General features: G+C 42.2%; 1 protein-coding gene across 1 annotated transcript; it reads right to left on the bottom strand.

The window, feature by feature from the left end:
* Positions 1 to 296: 296 nt before the first annotated feature.
* Positions 297 to 22,561, bottom strand: stub1 (STIP1 homology and U-Box containing protein 1). Its single transcript, XM_080747032.1, has 8 exons — positions 22,435 to 22,561; positions 20,989 to 21,220; positions 17,322 to 17,520; positions 7,833 to 7,998; positions 5,182 to 5,260; positions 5,026 to 5,082; positions 1,549 to 1,665; positions 297 to 738 (listed from the first exon to the last, which is right to left on the bottom strand). The coding sequence occupies exons 2-8, from the start codon at positions 21,100 to 21,102 to the stop codon at positions 613 to 615; spliced, it is 858 nt and encodes a 285-aa protein (XP_080603158.1). The 5' UTR covers positions 21,103 to 21,220; positions 22,435 to 22,561; the 3' UTR covers positions 297 to 612.
* Positions 22,562 to 23,151: the final 590 nt, after the last annotated feature.

The following is a 23,151-nucleotide window of genomic DNA, read 5'->3' as shown; positions in this document are numbered from 1 at the left end:
CCAGGCCTCGTCGACGTAGGCCAGGGTTCCCCAATAGGCGGCCCGCGGGCCATTTGCGGCCCGCGGGGGGCTACTGTCTGGCCCACACCCAAGCCAAGTAATAATGGTGGTATAAGAGCAGCAACAACACTAGTATATCGTCGTTGTCGGGTGGAAAATCTCGTATCTCCAAATTTGTCTTTTGCAAATCATACAAGGCCGTCGCACAAAAGTAGTGAAAACAGCCGATCTACAAGCACACAACGCCTCGCACCGCGAGGCGTTGTGTGCTTGTAGATCAGCTGTTTTCACTAGTTAAAATAATTTTTAAAATGATAAATGCAAAACGAACTGTTTTGGACCTACACGTTTTTCACCCGACAACGACGATGTCTGAACTGTCGCTGGAGTAGCGGGAACGCCACCGTCGCCCCCCCTGCAATGTTGTGGCCCTCGGCTTGGTACCCTAGACATGATTCGGCCCCTTGGGGAAAACTAAATGGGGAACCCTGACGTAGGCGCTCTAACCGGGGGGATGAGAGAGTGGGTGATGGGGGGCGAGGAGGCTTCAGTAGTCCTCCACCCAGCCGTTCTCCTGGATAAAGAGAGTGGGTGATGGGGGGCGAGGAGGCTTCAGTAGTCCTCCACCCAGCCGTTCTCCTGGATAAAGGCATCGATCACCTCCTTCATGGCCAGGTTGGGAATCAGCTGGTCTTGGGTCAGAGGACTCCTCGTGACGGGGTCGAAGTGGCCGACCCGCTGCGTAGACGACAGGGGGAAACGGGACAGCGTTGTCATTCCTGATCGGTCAGGCACGTGCACACATATACATCAAAGGGGGCTCGAGTCCCTGCCCTTTGATCCGTCTGTAAAAAAGTGCCCTCTCCCGCCCATGAATGCAGTTTTTGCTACGGTGAAAGAAATGCAAATGCCTAGCCTGCTTCCAGACCATAGACCCCGCCCACTCTCAGAGTGGACTGTTTCTCTGGTCTGGAGCTGAGTACATGAATCGGCAGTTTAGCAGCCAAAAACTGCGGCTAATCCAATGAGCGCGGGGGGTGGGGGGCGGGTTTAACGAATATCCAATCCGCGCAGCAGTTGAAACGATTCAAACAAAGTTCACACACACAGGCAGGCTGAGGCAGGCACACACACACGCACACTATGTGCGCGAACGTGTCCACGTGTTACCATAGCGCACAGCTGGCTCTTTTCAATGTTTTTTCATGTAAACACTGGCGGATAAGCAGGGATACAGCGTGGCAACGGATATGTCTATTTCAATGGGGGTTTTTTTATTCGAAAGCTGTCACCGAGTCTACACGTCTACTAGATGAGTCGCGCACAGATTGTGCACGATGCGTGCGCGTGCCCACGTTAAAAGGTAAGGACAATTTGGCAGCTGCTTACTACAGCTATGTTTAAAATGGCAGCAAAATTGTTAACATTTCTCAACATGTAAACGATTATGCAAAATAATTGCGATTACCTCAAATGATTACGATTATGTAATCATTTATTATGTAATACAATTATGTAATAATTGCGACAGCCCTGACAACACTTCACCTGTAGGTGCTCCTCGATGTCCTTGCGGTCGTAGGTGATGCCACTAGGGGTGATGCAAGGCTCCCTCATCAGTTCAAAGCTGATTTTGCCACACAGGTAGTCTGGGATCTCACGCTTCTACAGGAGAGACGCACGATTCACATACCTCAATGTCTAAGAACAGAATATTGCATTCAAACCATGTTATGGTAATGTCATTCAGTGGTTCTCAACCACTGACCCCCAAAATAATCATATTTTAACTGGGGACCCCCCATCCTGACGAGCAGTTGAGGCATTACATTTTGTATAACACGATTCTATTGTGAAAATAGCAGATCTAAATGCTCACAACACCTCGCAGATCGGCTACTCTCACAGTTTCTGCCTCTAATATTTGACAATTTGGCCAATAGTTAAAGGCTTAAATTGTCACTTTAGAAATGTGCAGATACCCTCTATACACTTAAACTTTATGTTGGTTTGTATACTGTTGAGTGACAAAACATTAATCATCTGGGGACCCCCCAAAAATAATTTGGGGACCCCCCTGGGGATCCCGACCCACAGGTTGAGAACCACGGGTGTAATTTATCATGTATAACATGCTAAACAACATAACTTTCTGGCTCGTATGCATCCAGACAGAGGTATCATATTACTTCTACCCGACACTCACTGGGCCCTTGACTCAACTCCCACACAATGAGAATTCTATACACCAGCTAAGTACAGTATGGCTTCTGGTTTTCAGTTGGATTATGAACCATAATTACTTAAAGATAACTTTTTTTTCCACAAGGGTTCATGTTTTAGATAGTAATTAGAGAAAAGAAAAGATGAATGTTATTTTTTTTCAGTTACTGCTTTCTATTGTTTTAACGATTTATTTTTTTGGAGTTGGTGGGGCCATGCGTACAAGTTTCTACATTGTCTTTATTACTATTTATGGTAGGCCTTGGGAATGGGTGAGGTGACTAAAAAGACAAGCCACTTGTACGCAACTACGCATGCTCCAACCCACTCAAATAAAAAATGCAAAACATTGCAAAAACGATAGAAAGCAGTAAAAAAAAAAGAAAAAATAATCTAAAACATGAACCCTTGTTCAACAAAGTTGTCCTTTAATCCAGTGTTTCTCAATCTTTTTTCTGCATGGGCACACTTTTCATGTCCCAAGAATCCATGGGCACACCAACATAATACGGGGTGTAAATATCGTCACTGTCGGGAAGAAACCTTGTATCTCAAGTTTCAAATTTGTACGTTTCTTCGCAAAGTAAAGCCCTGCTTCATCATACAAGGCTGTCGCGCAACAGTAGTGAAAACAGCCGATCTACAAGCACACAACGCCTCGCACCGCGAGGCGTTGTGTGCTTGTAGATCGTCTGTTTTCACTCGTTTAAATCATTTTTAAAATGATAAATACAATACTGGCTTTCAAGCAGTTTCAAGGGGCACACTTGACCCTTCTCAGGGGCACACCAAAGGTCCCCAGGCACAGTGGTTGAGAAACACTGCCTTAATCAATGACTGTTTATTGCATGGAAATCCACAGAAAAAGGCCATGGAAAACAAGAGCTGGTGGTTTCTGTAGAAACGGCTCGGGGTGGAAATAGGATATAGATGCCTGTGGGAGGGTCAGTTACACAACTTACACAACAAAGCTACTACAGCAGGCAGTAGGGCTGGGCGACATGACTTCAAATCACCATCACAATTAATAACTTTTGCCTCAATTATGATTGATGAAGTTAAAAAAAAAGAAAAAAGCACATTTTCTTTAGCTGCAAGCAATGTTGTTCAAGTACCGACATACCAACTGGAAACAAGAAAAGAGTCTTAGCCAAAGTGCTTTGACATTAACAAATCAAATATTTTCCACACACTTACAGTACAGTTATGTCAAACCTGCAGAGATCTAGTTGTGTGGAACAAGTTCACAAATGTGTTTTGTGGGAATCTTTTCATCTCTCCAGCACCTTAGCAAAGCCTCGGCAAGGTGAGCAGTAGTCTCTCTTTATTATCTTCCTTATCAAAGTGTCAGCTTTGCTAAAAAACAAAGTTAGTAGCCTATTTTTGTATTCATGTATGGCAGGGGTTCCCAAACTTTTTTGTCTCAGGGCACCCCATGAATATCTTTTTAATCCGAGGCACCCCTACATTATAATTTTCATTCCCAGCACCTTATATTTATAGCATATCGTCGTTGTCGGATGGAAACCTTGTCCAAAAGCGTTCGTTTTGTATTTATCATCTATAAAATGTAACTAGTGAAAACAGCCGATCTGCAAGCACACAATGCCTCGCGATGCGAGGCGTTGTGTGCTTGTAGACTGTGTGTTTTCACTAGTTTTGTGCGACAGTTGTATGATGTTGCGAGGAAATCGTTGAGATAATAGCCATTTTGGTTAGAACTGACTGAAAATAACTTTGTACTTCAAGTTTAAAATGAAACTACATATTTTTTCAAGTGTCCAAATAAATTCCAAATATTATCAAATTCTCTCGCGGCACCCCTGGACTGCCGTCGCGGCACCCCAGGGCGCCCCGTCACCCACTTTGAAAACCCCTGATGTATGGGCCCCATTTTCTGTGAAAGTTTAATTGGCATCTAGTTTACCAAGCTGTCTTTCAGTCCAAACCACGACATCCAACATGGCCATCATCATGGCCACCCCAACACTAAATGCAGGTGAGGTGAGTGAGAACGTGACCCAGTGTGAAATTAGGTTTTGATTATTAGTGTAATTCTCTCAAAGCAATTTATAGCAGCTGATAAATAGACTTGACTGACTAAAATAAATAGATAAATTGTGGTGTAGGGCTTATATTTTAAAAGGTTTGTTTAGTAAACATCAACGAGCTTATTGCATTTGTGGTACTGGAGAATTGCATTTTGCGGTACAGGAGAAATTACGCAATTTGCAATTGCAGCGCCCTTGACAGTTGAGTGCCTGAGACGAATAGCAGTCTAATATTTTTTTATTTACCAGACTGTAAACCACAAACTAGTCATTTTTTAATTGTTAATGCACTCCCCCCTCATTTTGTTCAGTTGTCTGTTTTAATGTTATCTGCTCCCTTTGTCTGGTGAATATTGCTTTTACGGACTTATACTGGTGTTCCACAAACTGTTGGAGATATACTGTTTTTCCACTTTCCACAAGTATTATGTCTTATAATTCCTACTACATATATGAGTTAAGTAAAAAAAATCTAATTCGACACAATTAGGGGGGAGTGCATTTTGAACAGATTAAAAACTTCTAGTTTATCAAAAACATATCTATATTCAAACTTTTAAAATATGGACTTGGACTGTTTTTCGTCTCAGGTACTCAGTTGTTGAATCATTCTCTGGTGTTGCTATGCCAACAAACAGACCATGTGTCCACATAGGCGTTTGCTGCACACAGAAAAGCATGGCTACATCACAGCTTCATAAAAAGGACATGCGTTAAACTACCAAGAATATAATGTTGAAAATATACACACTTTTCTTTTTTCATCCACTTGAGAGAAGAGCTCTTCCATATCCATGAGGTACTTGTCCTGACAATAACAGAACAAGAACAATTGCTCATTAATTTCAACAAGTCATGTAAGTATTCCGTAGGTAACTGATGGTGTAGATGACTTTCAAACACGTACATGTTTCGATTTGATCTTGACAGCGTCGCTTCCATTCTGATTGTCGTCGTCCTGCTTTTCTCTGCAATCTTCCAGTTCCCTGTATGAACGCACATTTACAATCACTCATTCAGGGACCAGAGAAGAGGAACGCAACGGGACTGGGTTCCCGTCAACCCTTCAGGGGTTTTTAACTCTACTGTGGGAATGAGAGTGGGATGAAATACGAAATATGATATATGAAAATATGGTAGGCATACATTATTGAGCGTAACATGTAAAAGCATTGTCCTACTCCAGGTTACCTCAAAACGAATGCATCAATGGGTAGGCGTGGGCGATATGGTGATAATTATCGTTGAGACGATACAATGTCTCCACGATACGCCCTTTCAGAAGTATCGTATATATCATGATACAATTGATGGAGCCTTGTAAAACATCCTGTTTAATCGTTAATACAGAGATTCATTGCAGAATTCAATTTAAACCTGCATTTTGGTCTAAATCAGTGGTTCTCAAACTTTAAAATGTCAAGGTCTCCACTTAACTCTGACAGTATACAAATAAAACCAAATGGACCCATAAGGGTCCATTTGGTTTCATTTGTATACTGTCAGAGTTACATACTTGTAAAGTTCAATTTAGACCTCCCCAAAAGGAACCCAGAGAGTCTTGTTTTTGTCAACTTGAAAAACCATAAAAAAAACTATGTGAAAAAGAATCGTGATAAAATCGTGTATCGTGATACAGCTTGGAAAAATACCGTGATATCGTATTTTTCCATATCGCCCAACCCTATCAATGGGTATAATTTCCGACCACTTGGATTGACTACTAGAGCCTTGCATATCCAGCCAGACCTCCATCTCATCAAGTCAGAGGTCTGGCGATGCAAGATCCGAGTTTATCGGGATCCAATAAAACCAATCATTCAACGATGCGAGATGGGAGCTGGCACATTTAACCCATTCAGAACGAGTACACATTATTGTGTATCATTATTTTATGCTTTAACTATTGAAAAATAGCAGATATACAAGCTGCGAGCTTGTAGATCTGCTATTTTTGAAAAATCGTGAAAATTAGAATTTTGACCCGATTCTATAAGTGTCTTTTTTTTAAAAAAACCTGTGTTTCTATGTCGGCAATCTGGCTAGCCATCGTCAAAGAAAAGGTCCTTTTCACTTAACTGGAGTTCAGTTAGTCTGTTCTCGAGAGACTACTATATGTCAGTGGTTCTCAAACCTTTTCATGTGAAGGACCCCGAAAATGATATTTATTTGGCCACGGACCCCCATCTCAAAATATCTAGTTCCAGGGACCCCCCAGAAGCAAAATTTGAGTTACAAACGTTCGCTTTGAAAGTACATATGTTCAAAGATTTGCACACATTTTCACGACTTTTTCAAAAAAAGCAGATCTACAAGCTCGCAGCGCGGCACTCGGTGCCGCGCTGTGAGCTTGTATATCTGCTATTTTTCACTGGTTAAAGCATTCAATAATTCTAGGCCTAAATGGGTAAAGAATTAAACAGGAGTGAGATGAAACGTCCACAGGGGCGAGCGCGAGTGGTCAGAAATCATGTTTCTACGGGTGGGTGCAGGATCGGAAAACAGAGAGCTCTTGCCCGCAATCCTAATGACTAGGCTCACACAGCGAGAATTAGTTTAGCAACTTGCCGACTTAACCCATTTAGGCTTAGAATTATTGAGTGCTTTAACCAGTGAAAAATAGCAGATCTACAAGCTCACAGCGCGGCACCGAGTGCCGCGCTGCGAGCTTGTAGATCTGCTATTTTTTGAAAAAGGTCGTGAAAATTTGTGCAAATCTTTGAATATATGTATTTTCAAAAACGTTTGTAACTCAAATTTTGCTTCTGGGTGGTCCCTGGAACTAAATATTTTGAGATGGGGGGTCCGTGGCCAAATACATATCATTTTGGGGGTCCTTCACATGAAAAGGTTTGAGAACCACTGACTTAGTAGTCTCTCAAGAACAGACTAACTGCGCTCCAGTTATGTGAAAAGGACCTTTTCCTTGACGATGGCTGGCCAGATTGCTGACATAGAAACATAGGTTTTTTCAAAAAACCTTAGAGGGATTCAAAAGACACTTATAGAATCGGGTCAAAATTCTAAAGCCCTTTGCACACAGGCGCGTTTAACCGCACGGATAAAACGGACAATATAATTTTTTGAAAAGAAAACAATGATTCTCTATGACCTCATGCACACCGGCTCCGAATTAGCCGTGCGACGAGTGGCTGCCGCCGTGCGTTTTTTTCTCGATCGAAACCAGTTCGATTCGTGCGTCTTGTCGCATGCGGTAAAAAACTCATCACTCCTTTTATGACTCCTTTTTGGATCCGCAGCGCCGATTCCGCACAGCCTTGCACACCAAATCCAATGCGTTTTATTCATGCCGCAAACGAAAAAAACGCAACTGTCCTGTGTGCAAAGGGCTTAAATGTCACGATTTTTCAAAAATAGCAGATCTACAAGCTCGCAGCGCGGCACTCGGTGCCGCGCTGTGAGCTTGTATATCTGCTATTTTTCAATAGTTACTAAAATAAATAATGATACACTATAATGTGTACCCGTTCTGAATGGGTTAAAAAGAAAATGAGAGAAACAAGGAGAAATGGACGTGCTGAATGAGCTCCCGCGTACCTCTCCTTGTCGGCCAGGATGAGTTTGGACAGATACGCGTGGAGCTCGTTCTCCTGGTTGATGCGTTTGTCCTCGATGCTGTTCCAGCGTTTCTTCTTGGCGATGCGCAACGCGCTGGGAATGTCGTCCCCGAAGTTCAGCCTCTGCTCTTTCGCCAAGTTGAAAGCTGTAAGAAAAGAAAGAAAGAAATTACGTTACAACGTTATATTATACGTTTGCACACGCCTGGAAGCTGTCCTCTGCAGTGAAGCCATCCTGACGGCAAACCGTTGTCGTCGGGTGGAAACCTTGTATGTCCAAAACCGTTGGTTTTGTATTTATCGTTTTAAAAACGAATTAGAATAGTGAAAATAGCCGATCCACTAGTTTTGTGCGACAGCCTTGTATGATGAAGCAGGGCTTTACTTAACGGAAAAAAAAAAAAAAATGTGGTTCTCAAACATTTTCATGTCAAGGACCCCCAAACTAATTACGTATTTGTCCACGGACCCCCATCTGAAAATATTGTGCCAGGCACCCCATACAAGAGTAGTTAAAATGTTTAACTATTACAAAAAACATTTTTTTTTTTCAAGATTTCTTAAATATAGCAGATCTACAGGCTCGCAACGCATCGTAACACGACACATTGTGAGCTTTATAGATCAGCTCATGTCAAATAGCCGATGTACTGTATATGCTGCAATATTATCATGCGCAATAGTCGCTTCTTTTGGGCTCGTTTTGGTAGGCCTGGTCGCTTGTTTCTCTTTAAAGATCTGGCAACACTGAACACAAGGTGAACACATGCAAACTCCCCACAGAAAGGCCTGAGGTGGGTTTAGGGCTGTAACGATTATGACATTTTACATGACGATTAATTGTCACGATTAACGATTTAATTGTGTTTTCTGTCTTTGACAATGACATTTCTGTTTGGCTTGTAGGCTTTGAAGTTGCACATGGCAGATATGACACATAACCTAAATATACAAAGAAATGACTGACATATTTGACAAATTTATACATAAAAAAAAAAGAAGTAGTGGAAATAGCCGATCTACAAGCTCACAACGTGTCGCATGTGAGCTTGTAGATCTGCCATTTCCACCATTTTTGAAAATGTTTGAAAATATATTAAGGTTTTTCAACATGGAAATGATCATGACGATTATGACAAAATAATTGCAATTATGTCAAATAATTGCAATTAGTTGATTGTGTAATAATTGTGACAGGCCTACCCAGGACCTTCTGGCTGAAAAGGCAACAGCGAGTAGGCTAGTCAATCTGAGGTTTGACCCAAAAGAAATTGCAATAGTAATGGTTCAAGGTTTTTTATGATCCTTAGAGTCATCCAAAACACATGTTAAAAATCTTCCAAAATATTCTTAGTGGATCATGGTGAATTCAGGGGGTTCACGTTTGGGTCCCTTCACTTACTATACAGGAAAAAAAGACCTCCAAAAAATCTTATTTAAGTAGCATGTGAGGGGTCTTACTAGGGGTTCTTCATGATCCTGAATCCATGCAAGCATTTGTTTTGCACGAAAAACATTCCCCGGGCTAAAAAGGGACACAGCAAAACTGAGCTGACCCCAGAAAAGTGATGACTCATCACTAAACCATAGTATTGGGGGTCAGTTTTTAGCCAGAGGAATGTTTTTGGTGTCTGTCTTTAGTCAGCCTCGAATTGGACAACCGACTGGTGCAGGAGAGCCAGACTAACAGGAAGTCAATAAAGCTAGCTTGCACATGTGTAGCAGTCAGAGTCCTCCTCTGTACACCTATTGATTCTAAGGGGTGTGTCATATTGGCATATTAATGAAGTCTTGATTGGTATATAGGCACATGGTCCTGGAATGCTAAATGAGGGCAAAGATAGAGCCAGGTTTGAGGTACTATAAAACTCCTTCATGAACATTTTTGTGTGGAAAGAATAATTGAAATGAACATTCATTGATCTGAGAACGATTTTCCGGAGGATTTAAACCGCACGTCGGATGTGTGAACTGTGACTTTAAGTCAGTTTTGACTGAAAAGATTAGCAAAGTCAGATGATCGCCAGGGTATTACCTGTAAGCATAATGAGACTCGGAGAGTATAAATGCTGATCTACGATCATTTGGGTGATCTTTGACAGTCACAGGTTTACTGCCAAGTAATTTGTGACTTTACAGGATTACCTACTAGGGCATTCACGAATAGTGATTTTTAGAATTCGAATTATTCGACCTCAAAGTATTCGAATATTCGGAATTCGACGGGTGAAATATCATATTTTTGTAATCTAATAAATCATTAAAACGCTCCTTTGCAAGCCTTAAAAACAACCAGCAATTAACGGGTTAACCTTTGTAGGCGGGACAAAATGCGTGGTTCGTGAAATAACAGCCATCAATTGGCTGTGAGAGGTTTTCACTGGTGGATGCGGACCTCAAGCAGCAGAGAGAGAACAGACCTACAATGCACAATGCGTCGCGGATAGACGCATTGTGAGCTTGTAGATCTGCAATTTTTGACACGCTGCACTGTCTTACGACTGAACATAGCATAAACATGCTGATGAAACTTGTGATGAAAAACAAGTTCATTTTACTAGGAAAACTCCGAAAATAACTGTACAAGCCTATCCTATCTATGTTCAACAACAACCACATTTATACTGTCCATCCTTTGTTCGTTACAAGCAGTGTTGTATTGTGAATTGTTTAGCCTCGGGATTCAGGCATTATAGTGATTGTTTGATGGGATGCACGTTGCACGCTATGTTAATGACTTCACACGCATGTCGTTAACATACTAAGCAGGCCATTAATATGTACCGAGATTCATTCCAATGTTAATGAAGGCTGGTGTGACTCGAGCCTCGACCAGTACAACAGACAAGGCTAAGATGGGTTATGATTACATGCGATATAGAAGTATACAGTATGTAACACAAGCTTTACAAGATCATCAATTCCACTCCAATCCGTGTCGCGAAACTCTCGACCCGTTATCATAAATAAAACGCCGGACGCTTGTACCTTTATGGTTTAAAGATGAGATACATTTGAATATGAAGCATGCATGACGGTGAAGCGCGGTCCGAAGGAGCTACTGTAAAGAGAAGGGTGTCCTCTAAACTGGATATACTCGGCAAGAGGAACGAAACTCAGCAGCAATAAAGTAAAGTAGCCTAAAGTATTACACACTTTTGTCAGCAACGAGCATTAAGCTTGCTTGTTCTGGAGCGCCCCTCCCCTCCTACACTGTGTGACGGGCAGCCGTGTATGTCGGCAGTCGGCACATCAATCACATAGGCTAGCCACTACAGTGTGGTTGGATTTGACAACAATCAAACATGAATGGATTAGGTGAAATACTAACACCAGAGCTCACAGCTGCATGTCTGCTGTAGAAATATTGTCACGGCTAAAAACAAAAAAAAACAAAAATAATATTAAAATTAATTTCGGCGAATTTTCGAATAGTGATTACAGTAATCGAATAGTGTTTTGATATTCGAATATTCGAATATTCGGTGAATGCCCTATTACCTACTACTAAGAACAGTAACTTGTTAGATTACTTTTAGATCGTACAGATTCCCAAATTGCTATATTGTCCAGAGGGAGAGTAGGCTGCTCAATGAGCATGCTGTATGTAGTCTACGGGCCATAATCTGTAACTCTGAAGTCTAATAACAGGAATGGCATACGCAATATTCCGGTTACAGAATTTACTGTTGTGGACATGTGCTCTTTAACTCATTAACTGCCAAAAACGTGAATCCCTTAAAAATCCCGTTGTCCCACCCTGCCACGCCCGTGAATCCCGTGAATAAAAAAAAAAAAAAAAAAAAAAAAAAGTTTTTTTTTTTTTTTTTTTTTTTTTTTAATTTTTTTTGGACCCCAAAAACGTTAGTAGGCATGATAGCGATCGCGAAATTGCTTGTTTAACCCCCATACAACCCCCATACAACTCAGGTAGCAGACCTCCAAGCTCACAACAGTGTAAAACATAATGGCTGCTATCTCATGAATGCCTGAACGGATTTCCATTCGGATTTTTTTGTTTGAAAGCTGTGAGCAATGTGGACACACGTGGTGCATTATCTAGGCATGGGTGTGCATGATCCGTGCACTATGAATTACATGGAAGTCTATGGAGACGAATGGCAGTTAAAGAGTACGAAGGTATTGTTAAATGGCAGCATATGAGTTAATTCGAAGCTGACATAATTTGCATGATGTTCTTACTCTTGTTTCACCCAGTTCACAGACAAATCCCAACTAATGTGAAGGCTTCCACGAAGCACGATGTAAGGGCTGATCGCTCTGCCTTCCCTGAATCTCTTGCTACGTTGCTAGCTGAATGCACATTGCGCAATTACACACTGATGCGCACAGCTGCAACTTCTGTGCCGTGTCAAGAAGTAGGAAATAAACAGCGCAAGTGTGTAAAAAGATGGGTCTTCCATTTCATTTGTGGCAAATGAAGGAACAGGGAAATAATATAGTATGTAGGAGGAACCACTATTCAACCCTTGATGCTGAGTGCCAAACAGAGGGGCACTGGGAACCCTTTTCATAGTCTTTTGTATGACTTAACCGGGGGATTGAACCCTGAACCTGGCCTGTACCAAAAAAATACTATGCATTTTACAAGTTAATAAATATTATTTCTGGCGAGGTGCTGTTGCTTTCCAAAATATTCTCAGTTGCTTGGACCCAGCAGCATTTCTTTTTCAGGGCTCTTTCTGTACTATAGACACCTCGCGCTACGAGGGGTGTCGCCAAAACAGACTACTAAAATGAATAATACACATTATGAATCTAAGTTCAACAGCAAAAATATATCCTCTGTCCAAACAGGCTTTCTGTATTAGCTCAGCAGTAGAAATGTTGGTGCTCGTAGATTCATGAAGAAAAGAAAGTCACACATTTCAGCATTAATGGCTAGTTTTTGCGACCGTAGGTCGCATTTACTACCAAAACCTCCACGGGCTGTCTGTGCGTCAGTCACACTTTTGCCCTGCTCATATCTCCACAACCGTTGCCCCCATCCATGCCAAATTTTGCACACACACTCCTTGACTGCCAAACTACAACCTCCAAGGACCCCCGGAGCCCCAGGGACCCCCGGGTCCCTGGGGGACCCCCAGATGTTAAAAATGACCAAATGTGCTCGTCACACTTTTTCCCTGCTTATATCTCCGCAGCCGTTGACCCGATCCATGCCAGATTTTACACACACACACTCCTTGCCTGCCAAACTACAACCTCCAAGGACCCCCGGAGCCCCAGGGACCCCCAGGTCCACCGACTCCTGGTGCTCCAGAACGGATGCAAAAGTGGTGGCGCCCCCAGTGGAGGACCCCCTGCCACTGCAGCGCACATAAAATGCCGTAACTCGGGCTAGGAGCGTCCGGGACAGCCGGGGCCGGTACCTATTCGTCCGCCAAGGCAACGCGGAGACCCCACCCCTCATTTCTCACATGGCCCTATTCTAGCGCCACCTTCAGGCCCATTTTTAAAACACATTTTTGGACACTGCTCCTACAGTTTTTGCCCTAAAATCACAAATATCACTACACAGCATGTCTACACTCATGTCATCAACATGGATCAGGAAGATTTTGGAAAAACAAATTTTAGCCCTATTTGTGGAGATAAGCCACCTACGGTCGCTTATCTCCCGATTAGGGAGTCTTACTGGTGTACATGTATGTACTGAACTAGCCTGTCACCGTTTTGCCTGCCATAGTCCTTTGAGCACTGTGTTGGTATTTTGACAGACGAGGGATGGGGAGCCTGGGGGAGAGGTTGCAGGGGAGGTGGAGAACTGGCTTGTTTGGAACACAATGGCCTGGTATAGTAATGTCCCTCGTTCGTCGGTAGGGGCTGTGTATTCCACAGTGCAGCGACAATATTGACCTGAAAAGCCACAGCTCATTCTAGTATCAGCACTTTCATTCTTCTGGCAGAATACTAATAATAGTAATAACAGCCACGTGCAATACTGTCTGCAGCAAAGATGGGTAACAGTGTAAAAAATGCCAACTCAATTTGTGAAGGAATAAAACCTAGAAACAAACATAATTGAGTGAAAAGGGTCATTTACCCCCTCAGCATTGCCCGTTCAATTATGTTGCCAATATGTCATGCCCGTTAGGGCAGAGGTTCCCAAACCTTTCGGGTCGAGACCCAAAAGAGAGATTACAATAGATGTTTGCCTGGGACCCAAAGTTGTGAAAATAGCAGATCTACAAGCACAACGCGAAGAATCTTTAGATTTGTTTGTTTGTTTGTTTTAAAATGTAAAAAATATTATTTTGTAATTATTTAAAAATGTAGGGGCTGGTCCAGGCCCAGGCGCATACCACATACCGTAGGCTCTGATGCCTGACAGCGTATCGCGGGTTCGAGTCCCGATCCCAATGACCTTTGCTGCGTGTCTAGGCCTGTGATTCACTATATTATTGTGATGTTAATGCTGGCGATTCAATTAATCGATTTTCAAAGTTCAGAATCGATTTTCCCGATTTTATTTATTTATAAAAAAAAATTAAAAAAAACTTTTTTTTTTTTTTTTTAAGGCGAAATTAGCCTGATGGTGAAATAACCACTTTGAGTCAGAGTAAGTACAGATCCTAAAGGAACAGTTTTAGGTCACGAGGATGTCATGTTATGACTAAAGCTAGCACAGTGCTGTAGCACAGCGATTTCTTTTTTTTTTCTTCTTTTTTTAATGTTTTCTGACATTTTGACCAGGAACATGTTGTTGTAATGTTGTACCACTGGCACTTTGGCTGAAATAAATGTCAGAAAGATTGACTGACTTTATTTGGCTGCATTGATTTGAAGTATATGATTCAACTTTTAATGTTTTATATTGTTTAGAATTGTTTTAAAATGTTTCAATATAAAAAAGCTGTAATTTTTGGGGAAAAATCGCAATAATCGTGATTCGAATCGCAAATCGCAGGAAAGCGCAATAATCGTGATATAATCGAATCGACGGCCTATGAATCGAAATCGAATCGAATCGGGAAAAAGTGAATCGTCACGTGTCACTCCCCATCTCTCTCCCCAGTTCCTGTCAGTCTACTGTCCTATCAATAAAGACATAAAAGCCCCCCAAAAAAACTAAAATGTAGAAAAAGAAAAGGGGATTTTTACTCGAGTCGTGACCAGGGGCATAGTTCCGCCGATTTAAAATGAGCCCAATACGGAACTAAAACTTCCTATGATTGGCCGCTAGTTGCGCTGTTTTCCCCCTGGCTGGTTAGAAGAAGAATTGTTCTCCATTGGATCCCATTCATTTTCCCCTTTCGTGTTCTAACCTTAATTAACATTTTCATGAATACTTTATGGTTTCTATCGCTAGTGAAAAATTGCCTTTCAATCACGATGATATGCGTTTTGAGAAAATAAGGTCCCATTTATGTTCAAATTGATGATTGTTTTACAATTTGGCTAATGTTTGAACTTAGAACTAGGATTTCTAAATACACTAGGCTACAGACACCCATTTAATTATATTTATATCACTGGGACCCCAATTTATATTAAATGTTAAAATACTAGAGTACAAATGGAACAGGTCCATTTGGTACCATTTGTTCACCGAGTTACAGACCCATAAAGTTCTATTTGGTTCCTAACTATCATTTATCTGGGGACCCCCTGGAACTCCCTCAAGGACCCAGGACCCCACTTTGAGAACCACTAGTGAAAATTGTTTTTAGCCGTTCCAGGTTCAACTGATAATAAATCTTTACAGTGTTTATCTTACACAATACATTAAAAAAACGAATTAAACTATCTAAACTAATATAGCAACTTAAGTAGAAGAAGTAAATTATTTTAACATGGACTACAATGGAGGCGCATCCCCGGGACCCCAGGACCATGACATGAATGAGTCCCTGGGCGACTTGAATGAGTTTTTGATGCGGGATGCGCACGTAATGACATCACTGGACCCATATTGTGTCATTTGCGCTGCATAGAAACCAATGGCTTCGCTTTGTCCATATCTTTTTTTTTTTTTTATCCCACGATTTTGCAACCCATTTTTCACCCAGTGCCAATTGCCTATGTAATCCTGGGCTCTGCTCTCCCTCTGCCGCGCCTGGGGAGACAACGGACTGACCTCATGCTTCCTTCAATGCATGAGTAGTCCAAGTTGTTTCTTTTCACCTGACGGGGGATTTTCCCCGGGATGGACGTAGCGCGTGGAAGGAACACGTTATTCCAACCAGTTCCTTTCCCCTCCATCAAGCGCCCCGGCTGGCCAGGGGGAGGCATTATTGAGACCAGGATTACTGCATGTTTTTGTGAGGGTATCAACCCTAGGAGACACGGGGAGAACATGCAAACTCCACAAAGAAAGGCCCTATCGCCAACCCCACCTAGGGTGTGGGCGCTGATGACGCGGAGGGAGAAACACGCCCCCAGCACCCACAGCTTCCCCCGGCGGGAATCAAACCCAGGACCTTCTAGCTGTGAGGTGAAGCGCTAACCACTGCGCCACCGTGCCCCTGCTTTGTCCATATCTTTTATACAGTCTATGGTCGTGACCCATAAAGATCGATCCGCGACCCGTTGTTTTGGGGAACCAGTGCATTAGGGCAGTGGTTCTCAAAGTGTCTTTGGGGGGGGTCTAAATTGACCCATACAAGTCTGTAACTCTGACAGTGTATGAATGGAACCAAATGAACCTGTTAGGGTTCATTTGGTTCCATTCTGACAGTGTATGAATGGAACCAAATGAACCTGTTAGGGTTCATTTGGTTCCATTTGTTAAGGGCTTTGCACACAGGCCCGTTGCTTTTTTTCCGTTTGGTGCATGACTAAAACGCATTGGATTTGGTGTGCAATATAGTGCTGAATCCTCACTGCGGATCCGAAAAGGAGTCATAAAAGGAGTTTTTTTTACTGCATGCGAAAAGACGCACAAATCGAACTGGGTACGATCGGGAAAGAAACGCACTGCCGCAGCCACTTGTCGCACGGCAAATTCAGAGCAGGTGTGCATGCGGTCATAGAGAATCATTGGTTTCTTAACCCATTTAGGCATAGAATTATTGACTGCTTTAACTGTTGAAAAATAGCAGATATACAAGCTCACAGAGCGGCACCGAGTGCCACGCTGCGAGCTTGTAGATCTGCTATTTTTGAAAAAGTCTGTGTGTGCAAATCTTTGAATAGATGTATTTTTAGAGCGAACGTTTGTAACTCAGATTTTGCTTCTGGGTGGTCCTTGGAACTATAATATTTTGAGATATGAATATTTTTTTACAGGGGTCCTTCACATGAAAAGGTTTGAGAACCACTGACATAGTAGTCTCTCAAGAACAGACTATCTGCTATTTTTTATACACTAGCTTGTATATCTGCTATTTTTCAATAGTTAAAGCAGTCAATAATCCTAGGCCTAAATGGGTTAAAAAAAAAAAAAATGTCCAAAAACATTGGACATTGGAATCTGAAAGTGCGTTAGGGGGACTTTGGCTCTGACCTCTCTGCAGGTTGCCGATGGCCTCGTCGTAGTTCTCCAGCTCCAGGTGACACTGGCCCAGGAAGAAGTGGGCCTTGACCGACTGGCTGTCCAGCTCCAGCGCGTGCTTGCAGTCGGCCAGCGCCTTGTCGTGCTGCTGCAGCTTGACGTGGCACAGGGCCCGGTTGGTGTAGTACACCGCCACCGATGGATTACGGTTCTGGGGGGAGAGGGGGAGAACATGGTAGTCAGCACTAGGGATGGGACGATATAAACGTTTCATATCACGATTATTGTGAGAAAAGAAATCGTGATTTACGATATTATCGCGATAGTCAAAATCCTTTATCCTGGGGCGGAACATTTGCCAAAAAATAGCAGATCTACAAGCTCACAACGCGTCGCAACGATCGGCTATTTTTTGGCAAGGACATTTGATACTAGTGATAGTGAAAAAAAAGTATGTATATTATTTGGTACCTTTTACCAATTATAGAGGGTTTAAAGGACAACTTTGTTTTTTTACAACAAGGGTTCATATTTTAGATTGTGATTAGAGAAAAGAAAAAGTGAGTGTTAAAATGTTTTCATTTGCTTTGTTCTATTGTTTTATCGCGTTTACCGTGCTAAAATGTGGGGCATGCGTGCGAGTGGCTTAATATGTCTTTTTAGACACAATAAGCCAGCAGTTTCTATCTTGGGAATGGGCTTATTCTGTGTAAAATGACATATTTAGCCACTTGTACGCATGCCCCTAACCACTGAAATAAGAATCTCTAAAACAATAGAAAGAAGTAAATGAAATAATTGTAACACTCATCTTTTATATTCTTTATTACAAACCCTTGTTGTAAAAAACTAAAGTTGTCCTTTAAGTGGTATCGAATATGCAGCTCGGCAAATAAAAGGTGAATTGATCGCAGTGCATGACGGAGGACGATATCACAATAAATGTAATCTCCACGATACGATTATCGTGAGTGTTTTTTATCACGATAAACGATAATATCGCTTATCGTCCCATCGCTAGCTGAGAACATGGGAGTCAGCACATGTACACATTACGGCCGGGGCCGTCACGATTATGACATTTTACATGACGATTGGTTGTCACTCGAATCATTACGATTGGCGATTGCGTTGTGTTTTTGTCGTTGACAATTACATTTCTGCTTGGCTTGTAGGCTTTGAAGTTGCACATGGCAGATATGAAACATAACCTAAATAAACAAAGAAATGACTGACATGTTTGACAACTTTATACTTAAAAAAGGACATTGATAGTGGAAATAGCAGATCTAAAAGCGCACAACGCGTTGCGATGAAAACATGTGAACATTTTTGAGCCACGGACCACCGTTTGATGAGACCCAAAACGTAGAATATTTTTGTTATCGTTGGATAAAGGTTTTGTCCACAATTCCATGCTGTATTGACGTTGGAACCATAGGAGACATAACAGGCAAATGTTGATCATATTACAATTGTTCTACATTCCCTTCTACTTGCAAATTGAATAATGCAGATGTTTAACAGTAATTTAACTCTTGTGAGCGTAAAATGAGTTCTCAAGCTCTCAGGAGTTAAAGATCTTTAGGACAGGGGTTTTCAAAGTGGGTGACGGGGCACCCTGGGGTGCCGCGACGGCAGTCAAGGGGTGCCGTGAGATAATTTGATAATATTTGGAATTTATTCTGTTAGGTCTAATCAAAATGGCTATTATCTCAATGTTTTCCTCGCAACATAATCACTAAAATATCGTCACTGTTGGGCAGAAACCTCGTATCTCCAAGGTTCAAATGTGTACGTCTTTTGGTAAATCAAAGCCCTGCTTCATCATACAAGACTGTCGCACAAAAGTAGTGAAAACAGCCGATCTACAAGCACACAGCTTGTAGATCGGCTGTTTTCACTAGTTTAGTACATTTTCTAGATGATAAATACAAAACGAACGGTTTTGGACATACAAGGTTTCCACCCGACAACGACGATATGCTATAAATATAAGGTGCTGGGAGTGAAAATTATAATGTAGGGGTGCCTCGGATTAAAAGAATATTTATGGGGTGCCCTGAGACAAAATTTTGGGAACCCCTGCTTTAGGGGTCCATTTGGTCACCACTCACCAACTCTCCATCACTTAGCTGGGGACCACCTGGAACCCCCTCAAGGACCACTGGTGGTCCCCGGACCACTGGTTGAGAACCGCTGCATTACAGTACAAAGTTATGCTATGGTGCCTTGCCTACGCCGCTTTCAATTATTAAACACACAGAAGTGCATGCACGAGTCATTGTGACCTAAGTGCAAATGCAAAGCATTCATCCAAACTCGTGCAACTTTCTGCCCATACATCCTTTTGTATAATTGAAGGAATAAGAAGTGCGTAGGCCTACATTTGCGTCACGTTAACATTGCGAAGAGGAACAGAGAGGAATACAGTAAAGACAATATAGTCTGTGTTAATGTGTCCATTTATAACTCATATGTTACAACTGTACGCACTCAAGAGTTAAGTTAACACACGATGATATGAAGATTTCAAGTCACGATTATTGTGACCAAATCCTGGGGTGGAACATTTGCCAAAAAAATAGCAGATCTAAAAAATCTGTAGTTTAATCCGTAAGCTAAGATCACTATCCGTTGCCCCCCATCTTATGTTATTGCTGTACAAAAGCATTATACAACCTGTTCTGTTGTACTGCTCTGCATGTTTCTTCACCATACTGTCCATGCCAAACAGAAACAAACTTTACAGTATTACCCGTATTGCTTCCAAGATCATTGGACTTCCCACACCTACACTGTCTGATATGAACAATAAGGCCATTACACGCTTAGCACTCTCAATAACAAGTGAAAACTGACCATCCTCTGCATCACCACTTCGACCTAATGCCATCTGGGCGAAGATACAGAACCTTGGCGTGGCACAAAGTTCGGTTTAAAAGGAGTTTTGTCCCCTCAGCCATTGCTGCACTTAACAATCTGATAAACAATCGCCCCCGTCGTTAAGAGGGTTTTTTCTGTGTATAGTGGGGTACTGATGATTTGTCTATGTGATATGTTTGTGTTGTTATTTGGCTATGTGTTGTTTCTTGTTTGAACAGACTGTGAAGACAAATTTCCCTTCGGGGACAATAAAGATTATTATTATTAAAAGCTCACAACGCAACACGTTGTGAGCTTATAGATCTGCTATTTTTTTGGCAAAGAGATTTGGCAGATGAGTGATAGTATGTTTAACTTTCCAACTTTCCAGGTCCGTTTTACCAATGGACCCTTTGTCAAGTCCTGCCCATGGTTGTGCCCCTCTTCACACCCATTGGTTGCCGTTTCTTGGTTGGACAAAGATCCTGTCTCTCCATCCACTACCAACGAAATAACGTGTTTTTCAGTTGCTTCGTATTGATGTTCAGTGTATTCAATTCTTATTAGTATAGTGACTGGGCATTTCATGTTTTGTTTTGTTTTTTCTCCAAAAATGATGTTTTAGCAAATTCAACATGAACAACCAAATAAGGCAGAACAAGGGTTAGGTTCAGTTCTAGAGCAGCTTGGCAAATTAAAGGTGAATTGATCCCAGTGCATGACGATACGACTATTGTGACTGTGAGTGTATATTATCACGATAAACGATGACCGATGATAACGATTATCGTCCCATCCCTGGTGCACTACTCACGATAGCCTTGCTGTAGCAGGTGGCAGCCTCCTGGTACTTGCGGCAGAGGAACAGCCGGTTGCCCTGCTCCTTCAGCTCCTGGGCTGTGGAGCTCTTCTCGGGGCTGCCCGCCATCTTCTCCCGTGGCTCCGCGGCGCCCGCTCCGCTCTGCTTCCCGTACCTGTTCCCCGTCTCTCCGGCTGGCTCCAGCTGACAGGCTGACGAATGCCCTGTCACTTCTGCTTCTTACAAGCTAGACCAATCAGAGCATGACATTTAAGGCTTGTCCTGTCGCCCGGGACAACTAATACATCTTTATGGACAAGTTCATTAAAAATGTACTTGTCCGTTGGATAAGTGGCTCTTGGTTTAACTTTTTCGGTGACACTCCTAGCAGCGTGGTGCTGTATGCGGAGTCAGACTATGGACTGCCCATACTATGGAGTGCCAAGTGGCCAAGTGGGGTCTTATTTATTTGTCAAATAAATAAATAAATAAAAACCTGAAAAACAAATGACTGTGAAATGGCAAAAATGACTTTTTTTTATCCTGATAAGTGACTTTTGTGCCTGTACAAGTGAATGGGAAATTTACGTGCCTCAAAAAAAAATCAAGCCCTGCACCAAGAGAGAAGAAGAAAAAAAACGTGTATTTGTTAGTGAGCCCAGTGGTTCTCAACATTTGGATAAACTCGTATCAAATGGGAGTCCAAGACCTGATGCATTTTCAAACTGGGGGTCCTTTAAATTTAAAAGGGTCGAGATTCACTGGGTAAAGCGACGCCACTCAGTCACTGCAATGCACCTGCAATGCGTGTCCTCTCCTCTCCTGTGCATATTGTGACTAGTCCTGTTTGCTTTCACTGACTGGACACACTACTAGCCATGCATCAAAGCAACACCAGACATACAAGAGTCCAGATTAACTCATGCACATGATAAAATAATGAAGGATGATAAAAGGCGCAGAGCTAACGACCCAATAAAATGTGAATGACAGCCTTGCCGTCGCCGTAGAAAGCATTCTAAAGGGTAACACAGTCAACTGAGCAGCACACACTGACCAGGCTAGTGTAATGACAGGTGACAGCCAGAGCTGTGAGCTTATCGATTGACAATTATCATCAATTATGACCACAAGAAAGCAGTCCCGTATGGTGGAGCTGTTAGCTAGCGTAGAGCTACTACTACACCCATCGCGACAGTATTGTGCAGAGCTGCAGACAGTGGCAAATACTAGCCATGTTAAACATCAAATAAGCCCGATCAGACAAGAGATGGTTGCAAACAACTCCGTGTCTTTGTGGTTGAGCCTTCTTTTAGGTTTCTTTTTAGGAGCTATAAACCTGGGCCTGGACCGAACAACCCACCCCCCGCTAACAGCCGCTATGGCTAACTGCTGCTTCGTCTAAACTGGCCAGTGTGTATGCGTGCCTGTTTTAAGACATTGCAGACATTCGAAACTCACCTCTAGAAAGAAGGTTCACATCCAGATGGAAAGAACGGATGTATAGATCGCTTTCAATTCTCGATCGATTTGCTTTTCCCATCACGGGCTGTCATGGTATTTTGTTGTTATGCTGACGTCAAGCGCTTGCGGGACGACGGAAGCCTGCGAGGAGGTACGCGTCAGAGCGGCGTGCTGCAGAAGCACAGTCGCAAGTGTTGTGTACCACGAAGTGTCAGCAGATGGCGCTGTATGTCAATGTTTTAACCTAGCCTCAGCTTGTTAGAGGTTTCCTTTTCACTCATAAAAAATACAGCGTAATAGCAACTTTTTTAGTATCAATACTGCAATGTAATAACAACTGCAATGTTTAAACAAACATAGCCCAGCCCTACCCTCCCCTGACCCCTCGTATTTACCTACTGTATGTTTTTTTTTTATTGTTTCCCCCTTTTTTCCTGACTATATCTACTGCATAGTACTGTGTTCTATCTGTCTGTCTTTCAATGTTATATGAGATACTTCAATGGTTTCCTATGGAAATAAGCTTTGTCTTTTCTAGGATCTCCTTTTAGTAGACCTTGTACCAGTGAACTGTACCGTCATGAAACTGTAACTTCTAATAAAGTCTTCAATCAATCAATCAATCAATCAATCAATCAATGTAGAAATACTCTGTTACAAGTAAAAGTCCAGAATTCAAAGTGTACTTGAGTAAAAGTACAAAGGTATTGGCAT

Source organism: Nannobrachium achirus, assembly GCF_963921795.1.
Source record: "Nannobrachium achirus genome assembly, chromosome: 18".
Taxonomy (NCBI): Eukaryota; Metazoa; Chordata; class Actinopteri; order Myctophiformes; family Myctophidae; genus Nannobrachium; species Nannobrachium achirus.
Note: the sequence above shows the minus strand (reverse complement) of the source record. Positions and strands in the feature narration are given on the sequence as shown.

What these genes read in the sequence shown, in the direction of transcription:
- stub1 (XM_080747032.1), bottom strand. Translation starts at nt 21,102, where the DNA reads ATGGCGGGCAGCCCCGAGAAGAGCTCCACAGCCCAGGAGCTGAAGGAG. An exon ending in CCTGCTACAGCAAGGCTATC is followed by an intron (nt 17,521 to 20,988) that starts GTGAGTAGTGCA and finishes CTCTCCCCCCAG; the next exon opens with AACCGTAATCCATCGGTGGC. An exon ending in TCAAGATCAAATCGAAACAT is followed by an intron (nt 5,083 to 5,181) that starts GTACGTGTTTGA and finishes TGTTATTGTCAG; the next exon opens with GACAAGTACCTCATGGATAT.